This window comes from Rhizophagus irregularis, chromosome 28 (genome assembly GCF_026210795.1).
Source record: "Rhizophagus irregularis chromosome 28, complete sequence".
Taxonomy (NCBI): domain Eukaryota; kingdom Fungi; phylum Glomeromycota; class Glomeromycetes; order Glomerales; family Glomeraceae; genus Rhizophagus; species Rhizophagus irregularis.
Window position 1 is genome coordinate 2,767,226 of NC_089456.1, and position 15,707 is coordinate 2,782,932.

The 15,707-nt window shown below is 26.4% G+C and overlaps 4 protein-coding genes across 4 annotated transcripts; 1 reads left to right on the top strand and 3 right to left on the bottom strand.

Moving 5' to 3' along the window:
* Positions 1–4,730: 4,730 nt before the first annotated feature.
* On the bottom strand, positions 4,731–5,265 carry OCT59_019242 (uncharacterized protein; the record flags this gene model as incomplete). The annotated part of the gene is made up of 2 exons (XM_025311595.1): positions 4,731–4,846; positions 5,076–5,265. The coding sequence occupies 2 exons, from the start codon at positions 5,263–5,265 to the stop codon at positions 4,731–4,733; spliced, it is 306 nt and encodes a 101-aa protein (XP_025170020.1).
* A 3,442-nt stretch (positions 5,266–8,707) lies between these two features.
* OCT59_019243 (uncharacterized protein) lies at positions 8,708–10,528 on the bottom strand (the record flags this gene model as incomplete). Its single annotated transcript, XM_066135892.1, has 3 exons — positions 8,708–8,793; positions 8,880–9,177; positions 9,236–10,528. The coding sequence occupies 3 exons, from the start codon at positions 10,526–10,528 to the stop codon at positions 8,708–8,710; spliced, it is 1,677 nt and encodes a 558-aa protein (XP_066005140.1).
* A 631-nt stretch (positions 10,529–11,159) lies between these two features.
* Positions 11,160–12,900, bottom strand: OCT59_019244 (uncharacterized protein; the record flags this gene model as incomplete). The annotated part of the gene is made up of 4 exons (XM_025327683.1): positions 11,160–11,987; positions 12,066–12,238; positions 12,542–12,602; positions 12,685–12,900. The coding sequence occupies 4 exons, from the start codon at positions 12,898–12,900 to the stop codon at positions 11,160–11,162; spliced, it is 1,278 nt and encodes a 425-aa protein (XP_025170022.1).
* Positions 12,901–13,166: 266 nt separating this feature from the next.
* OCT59_019245 (uncharacterized protein) lies at positions 13,167–15,517 on the top strand (the record flags this gene model as incomplete). The annotated part of the gene is made up of 1 exon (XM_025329406.2): positions 13,167–15,517. The coding sequence occupies exon 1, from the start codon at positions 13,190–13,192 to the stop codon at positions 15,515–15,517; it is 2,328 nt and encodes a 775-aa protein (XP_025170023.1). The 5' UTR covers positions 13,167–13,189.
* Between the last annotated feature and the right edge of the window lie 190 nt (positions 15,518–15,707).

Consider the following 15,707-nt stretch of genomic DNA (forward strand, 5'->3'; position numbering starts at 1 on the left):
ATTGGTTCAAATTATCGTAACATTAGTATTATGCAGGTCAACAAGAATTAGAAGGTCATCATGTGTGAAAATTTTATATATTTATGTATTATGTATTTTTGTACAGAATATTTATCAATAAAGAGATTCAGGGATTTGATTCGAAAACACTTTACGTAAAATAATTGTCATTTATCATGATTGTCTGTATAGCTACATGATGTTCCCAAACCATTTTCTTCATAAAAGTAGAATACAAAACATTTACCTCGTTGATCTACATTTTCATATTATAATTCTTATTTAGTGTACTAAATCGCGTGATAAAAAAACTTATATGTATGAACAAGTTAACATTAAACATGGCAGGGAGCTATAGTCATAGTATAATTAGAACTGTAATAATTCTGACTTTTTTTTTAATTAAGTTGGTTTATACTACCATACAGTATCATAATTATTATGATAAATAGTTTTTAAGATTTAAAGAGAATTTCTAAATTTTAACTGGTGGAAAAATTACTGGTAGATCATGTGATTGTGTATTAAATATTCATGTGATTTATTATGATGATGCAATTTCATTTGGCTCGCTTCGCTCGCCGGGCTTTTCTAGCCAAACCATAACTTTCACTTTATTTGCAAAATTTTTGATTATATTTAACATATCTATAAAAAAAATGAGAAATTACTCTTAACTAGCTATTAACATAATTTTTTTCTCATTTGGTAAAGGATGATCATTTTCGGTTTATTTTGCTTGTTAATCATTTTTGGCTTAGTTATTTCACTTGTTAATCATTTTAAGGTTAATTATCTTGATTGTTGTTTATTTTTTGGTTTAAAAATAAAAAAATATATATATCAGAATATGTGATTAACTTTAAATAACAATACAGAAAGATTGTTTATTACTTGATAGAGCATTTATTTAATATTTACTATCATCATTTTTGGAATTACGGCTCTGGAAAAAAATTTTTCATGATTATATTGTAATAAAACAATTCTACTATCCGATTGTTGATCATTTTTAGTTCTGGAAAATTATGATAACTGAATATCATAATAATAAGACAATGATAATGAAATTTTACCATTTAGTTGTTGTTTATTGTTTTGTTTCAAAATAAAAAATTACTTGATATAACATTTATTTAATTTTATCATCCAATTGTTGAGAAAAAAAATTTTATGATAACATTATAATAAAACAACAATCTTATTATCTGATTGTTAATCATTTTTAGAATTACTACCCTGAAAAAATTTTCATGATAGCATTATAACTAAAGTTGCCTGCCAAAACTCTACAGGCTATTGTCGAAATGTCGAAACTAAAACCTGTAGAAATGCCGAAATGCCGAAATAGTTTCGACATGTCAAAATTGTCGAAACCTAAAAATATTACGTTTCACGTAATAACTCGGCGTCCAATGATCGTAGAAAGATGCACCATAGCTCGTTGGAATCGTCTCATAACGACGAGTCGAATGGTGGTTAGATCGTCTTTCTACAATCACTGGATGCCGAGATATTGAGCGAAACGTCAAAAATCAGCATTTTGTATTTTGCGATACTGCGCCATTTGACGTTTCACTTAATAACTCGGCATCCAATGATCGTAGAAAGATGCACCATAGTTCGTTGGATTCGTCTCATAACGACGAGTCGAATGGTTGCTAAATCGTCTTTCTACAATCACTGGATGCCGAGATATTGAGCGAAACGTCAAAAATCGGCATTTTGTATTTTGCGATACTGCGCCATTTGACGTTTCACTTAATAACTCGGCATCCAATGATCGTAGAAAGATGCACCATAGCTCGTTGGATTCGTCTCATAACGACGAGTCGAATGGTGGTTAAATCAACTTTCTACGATCATTGGATGCCGAGATAATAGACGAAACGTCAAACGGCGCAGTAGCGCAAAATACAAAATGCCGATTTTTGACGTTTCGCTCAATATCTCGGCATCCCGTGATCGTATAAAGACGATCTAACCACCATTCGACTCGTCGTTATGAGATGATTCCAACGAGCTATGGTGCATCTTTCTACGATCATTGGATGCCGAGTTATTAAGTGAAACGTAAAATGGCGCAGTATCGCAAAATACAAAATGCCGATTTTTGACGTTTCGCTCAATATCTCGGCATCCAGTGATTGTAGAAAGACGATTTAGCAACCATTCGACTCGTCGTTATGAGACGAATCCAACGAGCTATGGTGCATCTTTCTACGATCATTGGATGCCGAGTTATTAAGTGAAACGTCAAATGGCGCAGTATCGCAAAATACAAAATGCCGATTTTTGACGTTTCGCTTAATATCTCGGCATCCAGTGATCGTAGAAAGACGATTTAGCCACCATTCGACTCGTCGTTATGAGACGATTCCAACGAGATATGGTGCATTTTTCTATGATCATTGGACGCCGAGTTATTACGTGAAATGTAATATTTTTAGGTTTTGACAATTTTGACATGCCGAAACTCCCTAATTTCGGCAGGGAACTTTAATTATAACGATAATGTAATGACGACGATAATGAAAATTTACCATTTGATTATTGTTTATTTTTTGGTTCAAAATAAAAAAAAAAATGTATCTATATTTAAATAAGTAATACAAACAAATTGTTTATTTACATAATATTAAAATTTGTCATCCGGTTGTTGATCATTTTTGGCTAACAAAAAAATTATTCAGTTTTCACATGATTTGCTAAAAATTTTATCCCATAATTTTTAAGCAAGAAAGATCATTCTATATAAGTGCAATATCACCCTATGGGTGGGTGGGTGGCGCGTCACGTTATTGTTATGACTTGAAATGATTGACATGTCATGATAGATTAACGTTAACTTAACGTTAACATAAGATTAGTTTTTGAGTGATTTCCATTTTAAGATGCTGATCCCCCATCTTTGGTATTGATTTGCTGATTATATAAATACATTTCAAATCAAGCTTTTCTATTTTAGTACGATCGGCAACCAACAAATCTTTTAGTGTTTTAATTATAAATAAATTTAAATAAACGTTGTAAAGCATCGATGGTACTGTTGTGAGTTGTGACGAACTGACGATCATTAACGTTAAGAAGCTCATTCACCGGAAGGGGACTGCTTTTTGTTTTTGAAAAATAAATTACTATTAAGTAAAATAGAATAATAAATTATAGTAATGTTTAATACCATAATAACAATGATTATTAATGCACATGTCGTTTGAGCGTAATCTACAAGTTTCCCCATAATCCCGTTGGAAAGCCGATCCAGATAATCAATCCCAGGAATTATGAGGTAAAATAATTTCATCTTTATTTACGAATATGGAAGTTATTTATATAATAAATGTATTTAAAAATATCTTTCTTAACATAATATATCTAAAAAAAACTTTCTCAGCTCTTAACAAAATTCAAATCCCGAAAATGTGAAAAGTTTGAATATTTCAATTCCTCAAAATTGAGATTAGTAAAATAATCGGTCGTAAGGACGAAACTGAAGCAAGAAATCTTGATAATAAAATAAAAAACTTAATGACGGGTTCAAAACAGTAGTGTATAAACAGTAATATATGTGACCGTATTATTTTTAACATGTGATTTTTATACATTTTTATATTTTTAAAACTTTGGAATATCTGAAAGTTTAAATATAGTATAAATATTCATTAACTTACAGATTGAGTAAAAAGAAATTTTTAGTTGAATTACCTATTTTTACTTTATCATTTCATACAATTTTATGACATTATTTATTTGTTACCGTATTTTTTCGAAAAAAATAATTTTTAACCAAAATTTAAAAGAGTTTAAATGATCTTGTTTTTAAACCACTAAAGAAAATAAATTAGCAAAAAAAGTTCATGTCAATAAAAAAAAAGAATGTTGTTGTTACTAAGATAAACAGAAATTTTTAATTTATTATTATTATTATTATTTTTTATATAAAGGCCATGACATATATTACGTAATATTTTAGGAGTGGGGGGAAGCAAAAGATCTGACATTACACTATCACGTGACTAATGATTTTATACATCTTTATTATTTATAAAAAAAAATTATTTTTATATACAATTAATTACTCTCTATCTGACATGCAATCCCTTAAATTTATTCCATCAAGAAGAGGTTGCTTTTACTGTGATGGGAGAAGAGAAAAATCATCAAACACCCTTGAATTTTGTTCTTTAGATTTTCCTTTAGGTTGTCCATGGCTTACAAGATGCATTGTTCATTTATGATTCATCAAATGACTAAGAGTTGGAAAGTACTTGTTGCACACAAAGCAACAAAGACGTGAATAAGTTGTTTGGTCAAGGGACAGGTAATGTAAATCGTATCCAGGAATTTTTAAGAGGTCATAATATTCAAGGAGATGTGGAAAGAGTTCCTTCCAATTTTAAAAAAGGATTAATTTTACATAAATAATTCGCAAGGTTAATTTTTTATATATCTAATTATGAGATGTTAATCTGCATTGGAAATTAGATGTTAACAGTAATTTATCTAAGAAGGCAATTTTCACAAATATAAATCTGATTATACTGAAATTTTAGAATTATATATTTACAACAATTATACTTTACTAGTAATACTGGAAATTTAGTGTTTAATTACAGCTAATAAATAATTTAATATTAAAAATATTTATTCCAAATTTTCAGGATTACAAGCTTTACTTACAAAATTGGTTTAATTAATAAAAAAAAAATAGTTTATTTATAGCAAAATATTCAGAAGTAACATCTGATGCAGCAATCATTCAAATCTTCACTTGTTGAGATTTCATATACTTGTAATTCTTTATTTTTAAGAATTTCATTTAATTTTTCATTAAAATCAAATAAACCTAAATAATTAGTAAATAAATAAAATTAATTTCACATAAATAATTTGTCAAATTACTTTTTCTTATATATGTTGTATATGGTTGGATTTTGGCCAGCAATGCCCAGCATTATGAAATCCTAGTCTGACACTATTCTTTAATTCTGGCCAATCCTGTATTCACACATGTGAATTCGGAATCTACATAGATTCCATTTCCACCTACAACATATAGTATACTAATTACGTACCTAGTAATAAACCTGTATCTATTATACAATCATTCAAATCTTCACTTAATGAGATTTCATATACTTGTGAATCTTCACTATCAAACAATCTTCTACTAGTAAAAACAAGTAATTGACTTGTATAAACTGCTTTTAAATGAGTTTCAATAGCAAGATTGTTATGCTCAATTGGTGCATTTATAAATTCCATAATATTTAGGGATGGCAACGGTCGGTCATGGTCGGTCATCGGTCGGTCATAACCGGTCAAGAACCTTTGACCGACCGACCGACCGTTTGACCGACCGGTCTGACCGACCGGTTAACCGACCGTTTGACCGACTGGTTAACCGATCCTGAAAACGTTTGCGAAACGTAATTTAATTGAAATACTTAATAAAAAACGTTTTCGCAACGTTTTCTATTAAAATAATTAAAAAAATGTTTGTGAAACATTTTTTTTATTAAATTACGTTTCGCAAACGTTTTCAGGATCGGTTAAAAGGTCGGTCAAACGGTCGGTTAACCGGTCGGTCAGACCGGTCGGTCAAACGGTCGGTCAGAGGTCTTTGACTGACCGATATCGGTCACGGTCATGACCGGTCATAACCGGTTAATGACCGTGACCGTTGCCATCCCTAATAATATTGCCTAATAATTCATCATTAATTTTATCAGAAGAATAGAAGATCCAATTTCCAATAATATTTTTAATTTCTAATGCAGATGGTCTTTCTAATGGATCTTCATTCCAACATTTTTCCATCAAATCTACATAACATCATTGTGGAGTATTTTCAATAACTTCAGGACGTTCACCTTTACAAATACTTAAGCTAAGTTCAATATTATGTGCACTACTATTAAATGGTGGAACTCCAGATGTAAATTCCCACATGATCATAGAAAAACTATATATGTCACTAGCTTGAGTAAAAGGTTTACCTCTTAAAACTTCGGGAGCCATAAATGGTAAAACACCATAAATATTATATTTCAAAGAAGATTTTACAGGTTGGCATAATCCAAAATCACAAATATAAACATTATTCCTTTCATCCTCTTTATCTTCTTTATCCTTTTTATCTTTATGAATTAAAATATTGCCATCATGAAAATCACAATGAATAAAATTTTGTTTATGTATTTCACTAAGTCCAGAAATAATTTGATACAACATATATAATTTTTGTTTCCAATTATATTTAATTATTTTTGTTAAATTTTCTCTTAAATTACCCTTATTTGCATAATCCATTATTACCATATAATTCAAAGTATCTGGGTCTTTTGTAAATCCATATAAATTAATAATTTCAGATGAATTTAAACAACTTTCATGATATTTCCACTATAAAAAAAATCAGATATATTAAAATATTAAAATGAATTTATAATTAAATCAAATAAAAATAAATAAACATTATTATACTTCATTCAAAAAATAATCTAAATTTTCATCCAACTTGTTACATTTAAGGACCACTTCTATATCTCCACTTTTTGTTAACCAAATAGCTTTATATGTAGTACCAAATCCTCCTTTGGTAAGATATTCAACATTTTTAAATTTATTACAAGATATCCATTTTAAATTTCTTTTAGAAATAAATTCATCTAAAATTGCATTTCCACTTTTTTCAGATCTTTCAGATCTATAAATTTCATAATTAAAATCATTAAAATTTGTTTATAAAATTTAAAAGATTGAAGAAAATAATATTAATACTTACTCTAAAATTAAATGGAAATTTAACAAAATATGAATTTAATTTTTAACATAATTAATATATAATAATCCAAAATATATAACTTACCAACTAAAGTAAATTATCAATTTTTTATAAAATCAAGGAAAAATTATAAATAGAATATACAATTAATAATAATAAATAATTTACAACCTAAAATGAGTTATCAAATAATTGTTTAAACAATTTAGTTAAAGTTATATGTAAATATTATACAAATAAATAAATACTATAAAATGACTTACTTTCTATATGATTGAACAATTTTAAATAAAGAATTAATTAATTATAACTTACCACTTAAATGAATTTTATTTCCTACATTATTAATTAATTTAAATAATTTTCATAAATAAAGAATTAATCAATTTAAAATATACATAAATATTAAAAAAAATAATAACTTACGTCCTATATTATTAAATTTAAATTTAATTAGTTTAATTAAATACAAGTATGTGTAAAAATTTAATATAAAAACTTACTTTCTATTTTATTTAAAAATTTTTCAATAAAAAATTTATTTTAGAAAATATATAAATATCATATAAATCCATGATAATAATATTAAATAAATAACTTACCTCCTATATTATCAAATAATATTTAAATAAAAAAAATTTAATTTAAATTATATATAAATTATAAATATTATATAATATAATTAAATTAATTTATAACTTACGATCTAAAACAAGTTATCAATATTTTTTAAATAAATAAATAAATATTAGTATAAGTATATGGAATCTTTCAAATTTAAATAAAATAACTCATAACTTACCATCTAAGTAATTTTTTAAATAAAAGAATTTAATTAGTTTAAATCATATATAAATTTTATATAATTGTGCAATAATTGAACTAAGTAAATAACTTACTTCCTACATTTTCAAATAATTTTTAAATTTAGGGATTTTAAATTATATTAATATTGTATGGATGTGTACGATGTGTACAATAAAGTCAAGTAAATAACTTACTTCCTATATTAAATAATTTTAGTTTAAATATATTTAAGTATTATATATAAATATTTGATAATAAAATTAAATAAATAACTTACTGCCTATATTATTAAATAGTTTTTAAATAAAGAATTAATTAGTTTAAATTATATTTAATTAATATATAATAGAATTAAATTGTTTTAAACTTACGATCTGAAATATATTATTAAAAATAAAGGTTAGTTTAAATTATATGTAAGTGTTTTTAAAATTAAATAAATAACTTACAATCTAAAATAAATCATCAAAAAATTTTTTAAATAAAGAACTTGATCAGTTCAAATTATACATAAATTTATAATAATAGAAATAAACAACTTATAACTTACAATCTAAAATAAGTTATCAAATAATTTTTTAAATAAAAAATTTAGTTAATTTATGAATTATATTAATATGTAATGGTAAAAAACAACTTACCATCTTATATAAATTATAAAATAATATTTTGAACAGAGTTTAGGTTTAGTTAGTTTAAATATATCCAAACATGTAATAATAGAATTAAATAAATAACTTACTATCTAAAATGATTCACAAATAATTTTATAAATAAAAAATTTAGTTAGTATAGATTATATTACATAGAAATATTATAATAGAATTAAATAAATAATTTGTAACTTACTCCCTATATTATTAAATCATTTTTTAAAAAAAGAAGTCTGTTAATTTGAATTATTTACAAAAATATAGATAAAATATAACTTACACCCTATAATATTATTAATTATTAATAAAATAATTTAATTATTAACAGTATAAAATCAAATATATCACTTACAATCTATTTATTTAAACAAAAAAATTTAGTTAGTTTGAGTTATAGGAAAATATTAAATAAATATAGAATTAAGTAACTTACCTTCTATAGTATCATTGATTAAAATGATTATACAAACAAAGAATTAACATTACGTAAAATACAATAAAAGAAATAAATAACTGATAACTTACTAACTATAATTTCATCAATCACTATAAGTTATATAAAATACAGTAATTCAATTATTATTAAGGTAGGTTGGGTAATTTATTAACTTACAAAAAAATTACAAAAATACCTTTATCATTTGATTCTTCATCACTTTCAATAAATGAACTTCCAATAAAATTTTCCTCGATCAAAAGATATCCTATTAAATCTAAATGACATTCTTTTTCTTTGACATTATCAATTTTCAAACTTTTATAATTTGTAGAAAGAATACATATGCGCAAAACTATTTCATTTGCCGAATATAAATCATTATCTTCAGGAATGGAATCATTGTCAGACAAACTTGAACCATCTGTATTTGATTGAATTGTATGAGATGATTCAATTTGAACGTTAGTTAATAGATCTTGTTTTCCATTCAACTAACCTAATAATAATATTATTGGGTTCATAATTTAGTGATGAATGATTTGCATGTACAAAGACAGTATATCCTTCGTGTAAGTCAAAGGAAGTGTCAATAGAAATATAATTCGACTTTCTAAGTTGCAACTTTACAGATTTTTCAATATAATTGACTTGTAATTCTCGATTTTTTGGACTAAAAACTGATATTCGAAAAGGCTTTCCAACAGCAACCCACGAAACATAACATTTTGTTATATCGATGCTTGTTTCTTTCACTTCTTTTATTATCGCATAAAATCCATTAAAATCATATAATCCAAAATTAACATAAATTTCTTCTAATTTCGTATTATTTTCTGAAATTATTGATCCAAATACTTCATAATTTTCACTTTCCAATGATAGTCCGAAGTTTATACGTTTGTAATTCTCAATATTATTTTTTGAATCTGTTAATTCAGTAATTCCTGTCATTATAATCCTGAAATTATTTTTTAATATATCATCTATTTTTCTTTGTTGTTCGACTCCAAGAATTTTATAAAGAGGAATAATATTATCAAATTCAACAACTTCCAAATGATTATTTATATTTTGGATCCAATCGCGTAATTCATTTTTTTCAATAATTCTCCCCTTTTGTGTTAAAAGATACGAAATATTTAATTTATCTGACAATCCGAGTATGTCATTAGCATCAATATCCAATGTAGTAGGTGGAAAATTTTGTAAAAGATTCTTAAGAGACTTTCCTAACACAATCTTTTGTGGAAATAAGTGACCATATTCATCATGCACAACTTGTAAAGCTTTTAATGGCTTCATACTATTAAGCGCTTCTTCTATAGATTGCTCAAACTCTTTTGTAGGTTTTATATTATTCGTATTTAAGAAAATTTCATATTTCTCGCATTTGATTAGAACATGATCATGATCATAACCTTTATCGCTTTTATCATTTTTAACAAATGGAAAAGCACTTAAATTTTTAAATGGAAAAATATTATTTGAAATCAAAGCAAATTCTAAATTTGTTGATGAATTGATAATTTTCAGATATGATTTATTATTTAAATTGACTTTAGGAACTTCAATGACGTCAACGGGAGTTTTCTTGCTAATTTCTATTTCATCATATTTATTAATTATAAGTCCCTGAAAAAGTTTGAAATCCCTAGTCCAACTAATTAAATTTTTATTTACTGCATTTCCAACCCACTCGTCTAAACTTAACTTTTCATTAAAATTAACAATCCCAGGTTGTATTTCTTTAAAAGTCTCAAGATCACTATCTATTACCAATGATTCATTGAGCCTTAATCGAGAAATGAGAATAAGGTTATCATAAGAAATTATGCTAACCATTTTTTTTTGATACAAGTTATTCATATAACTGGTTAGCTTTTCATAAGTATTTATCTTTTCCCCGTCCGATGTAGGGATGGCAACGGTCGGTCATGGTCGGTCATCGGTCGGTCATAACCGGTCAAGAACCTTTGACCGACCGACCGACCGTTTGACCGACCGGTCTGACCGACCGGTTAACCGACCGTTTGACCGACTGGTTAACCGATCCTGAAAACGTTTGCGAAACGTAATTTAATTGAAATACTTAATAAAAAACGTTTTCGCAACGTTTTCTATTAAAATAATTAAAAAAACGTTTGCGAAACATTTTTTTTATTAAATTACGTTTCGCAAACGTTTTCAGGATCGGTTAAACGGTCGGTCAAACGGTCGGTTAACCGGTCGGTCAGACCGGTCGGTCAAACGGTCGGTCAGAGGTCTTTGACCGACCGATATCGGTCACGGTCATGACCGGTCATAACCGGTTAATGACCGTGACCGTTGCCATCCCTAGTCCGATGTTACTAATTTTGGTAAAAGATCCAAAGTGAATAAATTACTGGACTGGATTTCTATAGAATATCTAGCTGAATTATATACACAGGATAAATAAAATTTTAAAATATCAATTTGTGCCGGAGTCGCTGAATTAATATCTTTGACCAACCAAAAACTTTCTTGCAAGAAAATCACCATGCAATTCACGTAATTTCTTTTTATCATTTGTATACTTAAAAAAGGATTTTAACAAATTGCCATTATAAATGATTTCTGCAATTGGAAAATTAACGCATGCGTCTATTCTTAAATCACTAACTTCAAAATTAATAGACGTGTATACTAAAGGTTGTTTTTCACATAAATTCACTTTTATTTCTCCATCTTCAGTAACAATCCCTTCTAAGCTCGGAATTATATCGTGTCCGTTTAAAACTATCCCATGATTCAACTTAAATTGTCTAATTAGTTGTTGCATTGAGCTTGCAAATATTTCCAGAGTAATTTTTGCTGTATGTGGCGATGATGACATATCAAATAAGTTTTTATTGTATATTACTTGAGTGTTGAATTTTCCACTAATACCGGATTGTAATTCTAGTTGAGATAAAATTTCATAAACTTCATTAATTTCAGGCCTCAGGTGTGAATTATCTTGCCAACACTTTTGACAAAGTTGCAGATATTCCGAAGGTATATTTGCATCTGATTTCTCTTTCTCTTCATTTAGAAGTTTATTTTCTACTTGAGCTGCCTTCTGTGTATAATCAAAAAATGGGGGACGTCCACTCGCCAATTCCCACAAAAGAATACCCAAACTATAAATATCAAATTTCATGTCTAGTTCGTAACCTGGATTGCGAAGATACCGAGGCTCGACATAAACTTCATATTCAGATGTAACTTCTGCCGATTGATTGAGTAATCTAAAGTCCGTTATCATCATCATACCATTATTAACCAATATGTTACGTGAATGCTTAACGATTAACAATTAATAAATATTAGTTAAGGCGTTAGATAACCAAAATTAAAAATTTAATAAAATTTTATTTACCAGATTTCCATGAATTACTTTTTCGGAATGTAAGCGCATTAATCCACGAGTGATATCGAGTGCTATTTGTAATTTGTCATCCCATTGTAATGTATTAAATTTTATTTTCAAGTAATTCTTTAAATTTCCTTCGATAGCATATTCCGATATTAAAAAATAATTGTCATTTGAGTCTATTATTTTAAAAAAATTCGTGAGTAACGATTAATATAAAAGACGATAAAAATATATAATTAAGGACATGCAAACTTAATTTTTCGGTTCTCATAATAACGATGACCCGGCAACCCAGCTTTGATTTTTTTTTTTCAAAAATTTTATATGTAAAATTCATATGAAATATTTTTTAACTTTTAAAAAGATCTTACTCGGTATAGTAATAATAAAAAAATTTTTTTTTGAAATTTAACAAAAACTGACCCGGCCAAGATATGAGAACCGAAAAATTAAGTTTGTATGGCCTAATATTGACAGACCTCTCGTTAACCCGAAAAAATGATTGACGTTTGAATGATCAATTTTACAAAAAGCTTGTAACTGTATTGTAAAATAAATTTCTTAAATATTTAATAATTTCTTCGTAAAAAATACAAAAAAAAAAAATAAATGTCATCCACACCCTCGTAATAAATTCTTTAAAGCTACTTTCGGTAATATCTGAATTATTCAAATTTTTTAATACGATGGTAATCTTTCGATTCTCCCAATTAGCTTTTATTAGAGTTCCATGAATTCTTTTATCAATTTTTTCCAAATTGCTAAATTCATTAATATCAAAGCAATCAATATCTCCTCTATTAATCTTTTCATCAATCAATTTTCTTAAAATATCCATTATGGCATTATGGAATAATGACAATTGGTATCGTTATATTTATATATTTACGTAAAATAAAATAAGACGAATACCTTTTCTATATTAGGTTTAGGTGTAACTCATTTGGCGGTAAGTCAACTCCTCTTTTTTTGCTAAATCAAGAAAGATTTACAGATCTTAGTAAGTCATTTGACCACAATATTATTTGTGTAATCTGTGTAATCATAAAATTGTGCTATGTTAAACAGGATTTATACCAAATATAAATAAATAAATAATCGTTCGGAACAATAGCTTTTTTAAAAAAATGTTTCCGGAAAAATTTGAAGAAATGTTAATCTATATATTCATTATATTCATTTGTGTTATAGTTTTTGTAATACTTTATATTACAATACTAAATAAAAAAGAAAAAGAAATTACTGTGTTTATTAAAATTATTGATAATTCACCATCACAAGATAATGTTATAAAAAAATTAAACCCAGATGATCATTTATTCAAAATTCGTAAAGAACTCGAAAGTAGCAATGTCATTAATGATAATCTATTATTTTCAAAAAAAGTAAACGAAGAATTCGGTGAATTGAAACGTGAAGATGAAGAAAAATTTTTTTTAAATGAAACTTTAACAGTTGAAAACGGTCAAGATACTTTATATTTGACGGCTAAAAAAGAAAATTCTAAAGAAATTAATGTATTTATTAAAATTATTGATAATTCGCTATTACAAGGTCATATTATGAAAAAATTAAATTCAGAAGATCGTTTATCCGAAATTCGTAAAGAACTCGAAAGTGGCGATGTCATCAATGATATGCTATTATTTTCAAAAAAAGAAAATAACGAATTCGGTGAGTTGAAACGTGAAAATGAAGAAAAATTTCATTTAAAAGAAGTTATAAAAATTGAAAATGATCAAAATATTTTATATTTAAAACGGGTTTATTGGGAATTTTTGAGTAATCAACACAAACTAGATTATGGACGAATTATGAGTTTTGATGGAATTAAGATAGCTAAAAAACAAGCATATAAAATAAATCAATGTGAGTTAAAAGAAATTAATAGTTATAAAAAACCTCAACTTGAATTTAAATCGGAAGAAGATTGGATGAAGAAAACAAATTTATTTTTTAATGTCGATGGGATTAACATAAAGAATTTTGTAAAGTTAGGGTTATCAGTCGGAAGTTTACGAAATAAAAGTTTTAAAAAAGAAGATATGTCAACTCATCAATATACGGAAATTGGTAAAGTGTCATTGAAATTCAACAAAACGGATTTAAAATTAACTGACAAATTTGAAACGGACGTAAAAAATGCCATAAATTCCAAAAATCCTATAGAAGTATTTAAGAAAATTACCGAAGAATATGGTCAACTCATTCCAACTGAAGTTATTTTAGGAGGAAGAGTCTACTTTAATGATGTTAAAAAGTCATCTACCAGTTTAACAGATACCTCTAATAACGTTTCTGGAAATATAGGTGTCGGATCTTCAAGAGCAAATGTAGGAGTTGATTTTAATAATTCAGAAAAAACTTCGGAATTTTATAATTTCAATCATATAAAATTACTTGGAGGAAAGCATCCTGATGATAAAAATTTTGATGAAAAAGCTTGGATTGAATCTTTAAAAGATTATCAAAATTGGGAGTGTATTGAATTTAGAAATCCCATTAGCATTTTTCAGCTCTTAGATGATGAATTGCGTAAACAAACCTTTGAAACTATTGGAAAGAGGATCATTCACACTAATACTGAAGATTGTGTTTATCATTTAAATGAATGTGGAAGGCATAATGTTTTTGAATTAAACAATATTTCACAGGATATTTTAGAAATCATTCATGATGAAGAAGCTGATTGTGATGTCTTTGCATCAGTTTATGAAGCTAATGAAAATTCAAAAAATGTTTTTTTTAACTGTCAAATTTTAAGAGAACCAAGTGCAAAACCATGTATTATAATTCATGGTATCCGAAAAGATTTTAAACAATGTAGATATAACTTGAAAGTTAGGATAATGATTAGTGGATATGATACAAATTTTAATTTCATACTTCCAAATACTATTGGTGTCAAATTAATAAAAAATGATTATGATCCACAAAATCCTTGTAAATTTCATAGCATACCATTACAACAAAAACTTGATTTGATGCTGGCAAAAAATATTCCTTTCTTTGGAATTCCAGTATTAGAAAATTTAACCAAGTCACTCATAATAGGACATAATTTTCGCAAAGTCGAAAGTGAACATAAAATAGATATTTTTTCTTATTGTTTAGAAAAAAAGTGTTATGTCGATTTACCCAAAGTTACTTTCTGCACACTTATTATTTCTAATTATCCTGATCCTAATTTTTATGCATCGCGTCTTTTTAATTCTAAATTACCATCAAGAAAACCATCATATATTGATCTTAAACCTAATAGTAATGATCCAAAATATGTTAGTTTATATTTATCAAAAAATAATGATTATAATCCAATTTTTTTGAGCCAAAAAATTAATCAAATTAAAATAAAATATCTTGATTGTAAATGTGAGGGAACTTGTTTTGTTTGTAGACAGAAAACATTAAAAGTATCAAAAAAATATGACGTCGAATGTATATTATTTGGTTAATTATAAGTTTCTTATTATTTATTTTTATCATTGAAATGAATATAATGTATATTTAGTTATATATTTATCGTCTTAATAAACTTCTAAAATATATTATTTATATTTTTATTAGAGTAAAAAATAGGGTTTGTATATATATATGCACTGCATTACGAATGATGATTATGGCGTGACCCATTTATTTATTTAT